Source organism: Sphaeroforma arctica (assembly GCF_001186125.1).
Source record: "Sphaeroforma arctica JP610 unplaced genomic scaffold supercont1.4336, whole genome shotgun sequence".
Classification (NCBI taxonomy): Eukaryota; class Ichthyosporea; order Ichthyophonida; genus Sphaeroforma; species Sphaeroforma arctica.
In genome coordinates this window covers 1-2544 of record NW_014036222.1, presented here as the reverse complement: position 1 = coordinate 2544, position 2544 = coordinate 1, and the positions used below count along the sequence as shown (strand labels likewise).

The following is a 2544-nucleotide window of genomic DNA, read 5'->3' as shown; positions in this document are numbered from 1 at the left end:
CATATACATATATTTATATAAAAGTCAATAATAATTTTCCTCCAATTATATACCTGAGACACCTTCAGTGTGGTAGTGCGGCTGACTTGCGCTCTGTTCATGGATCGCAAGAACGTCCATAGGGTAGGCGCTGTGACCATGACGGCGGAGATCATGCTCCACACAAATGACATCTCCGCTGCAAGACAATTTGTAAAACAATATAATAGACGTGCTTGTTGAGAATCAAAACATGTGCATGTCTCCAACTAACTATACACAACAAGTAGCAGCGAGAGACTGATCACCTTGCAAACTGCAAACAATCGACTTCGAGCGAACGATCAAGTCTTAGACGACGGTAAGCACCGCAGTGGTGCTCCAACTTACCCACTGAGGCAGTGCAGAATGTGACAATAAACGTTCCGAGGACAATCAACAAATAAGTGTCATCGGATTGGAGTTTGCCCCTGTAAATGTAAAGCAAACAATGATATGTGAGATGCTCGCGTATTCGTTGCGTGAAGACCTAGGTGTTAGTCTAACAACAACAAAAAGCATGTCAAACCTCCATAGGAATTTGAATCGTATTTGACAAAAAAAATACAATTGTGGCTGTACTAAATGCCTGTCCGTCAGCTCGATAGTAGACAAGATGGTGCAATTAAAATCTGCCACTCCATCGTTACATGATGTGGAGTATGGCATTACTTGCTTCATAAAATTCTGGGTCTCCCGGATACGTGTGACCTGATCCAGCACCGCACAGATCTCTCAGCCCAGTAAGCGAAAGCATCACTCGCATACTGCTACACAAATACCACAGACTCAACTTACTCGACTAGAATCTTTGTGGCGAAATCGTCAATACTCACGCGTATTCCATCGTACACGCCCATCGACAACCAAGGATTCATCCGCTTGCCCCCGAGAATGGGCCCAGTAGGTTCGCCCGATGGCTCGGTGGAATAGGAATCTGTGCGGTACTCCTCATAGCCGCTTCGCAGATGCGCAGTACTGGACTCGTCCGGTTTCTTGGCGTGTTGGATGGTGACCAAAAATTTATCTCGCCACTGCCTGGCTTGCGACTCGGTCTTGACTGCAAACTCGATGGTGCCCTTTACACGCCATGAACCAGCGTTTTCGTGTGGATAAAGGTGGGTATTAGACGTAACCCTGACACGAAACCAGCAGCATGAAAGCAATCGTAATATCTTTAGTGCATACATGCTATTATGCATAGAGGAGTAACACATAATTGTATTTTAATTAATACACGCGGGAAACACGAAACCAGCAGCATGAAAGCAATCGTAATATCTTTAGTGCATACATGCTATAATGCATAGAGGAGTAACACATAATTGTATTTTAATTAATACACGCGGGAAAAAGAATCCAAGATCTGAGAAAAGGTGATCGAGTGGCGAATGCATATCCACTCTGCACAAACCGAATATGCACACGCAAACGCTAAGGCGCTAATTAATTCTACGGAAATGCCCCGCCTCATGGGATTCCAATACACTCTAGGCATAGACTATGTCTACTAAAAGGATAGTAGATCCCTTGCCATCTAGCATAGACCATCTACACTACAATCCACTCAACTACTTATTTAGCTACACCCCGCCCTCCCCCCTAAACTACACGTGTTCCCAAGCAACTATAATCGTGTATGCTCTATGTATGCATGTACACATTTTATTTTTAAATTTTTTTCCGCATTCACTCTATTCCTTCCATGTGTATTTGTCGTTCAAATGCAACGCATATCAATACGTAGTATAAGATGAGTTGTGAACAACGCGGATGGTTGAAGCTTACCTGGTGCGTTCCGTTCCAATTACAGTGATCCAGTTTCAAAATCCACTTAAATGGAGATGTCACCGGAAATGGAGAGCGCCCTGGGACTTTGGATTCGATCTTAGACGAGAGAGATCTGTCAGAAATCATGCAAAGAAGTAGTATTGCTTTAGAATTGCGAATAGCGTTTGTGTTCGCGTGAGTGATCGTGAGCAATAGTGAGTGACAGTATTAAAAGTATGCACATGAGTATGCAGACATGCGAACACGGAGTATATAAATGCAGTGACCGTCCGCTTCAATGCGTGCGAAGATGAAGTGCATCTCAATCGAAACCACGAGAACGATCAATAAAAACAGACACTGGTGAGATATATAAGGACACACCACTTTCTATATAATAGAGAACTTTGCGGCTAATTCGTCTTGAGGATTCAGATACACTGCACTATACATATGTATCGATATTAATCCTGTAGGAACTCTATAGGCATAATCAAAGCAGAACAATCCGACATACTTCGATTCGATTATTTTGGACATGGTGCACTTATCCGTGATCGTGACTGTCTTCTGGGGTGTCGTTTGAGACGAAGACTTCCTACGTCCCTTATAGATGCGCAAAGCTCCATCCACTGGGCGTGACGTACGTTTGAAGATAGTATAGGTATATACGTTAGAGATATATATCGCATTCACATCATTCGCTGAAACCAAACGTAGTCTATATGCAGACGGGCAATGGTCACTATATACTAT

General features: G+C 43.2%; 1 protein-coding gene across 1 annotated transcript; it reads right to left on the bottom strand.

Annotated features, from left to right (window-relative positions):
* Positions 1-51: 51 nt before the first annotated feature.
* On the bottom strand, positions 52-2420 carry SARC_14236 (hypothetical protein; the record flags this gene model as incomplete). The annotated part of the gene is made up of 5 exons (XM_014291631.1): positions 52-178; positions 370-449; positions 817-1097; positions 1807-1921; positions 2306-2420. Coding segments are annotated over 5 exons (718 nt in total), but the record flags the coding sequence as incomplete, so codon positions are not given.
* Between the last annotated feature and the right edge of the window lie 124 nt (positions 2421-2544).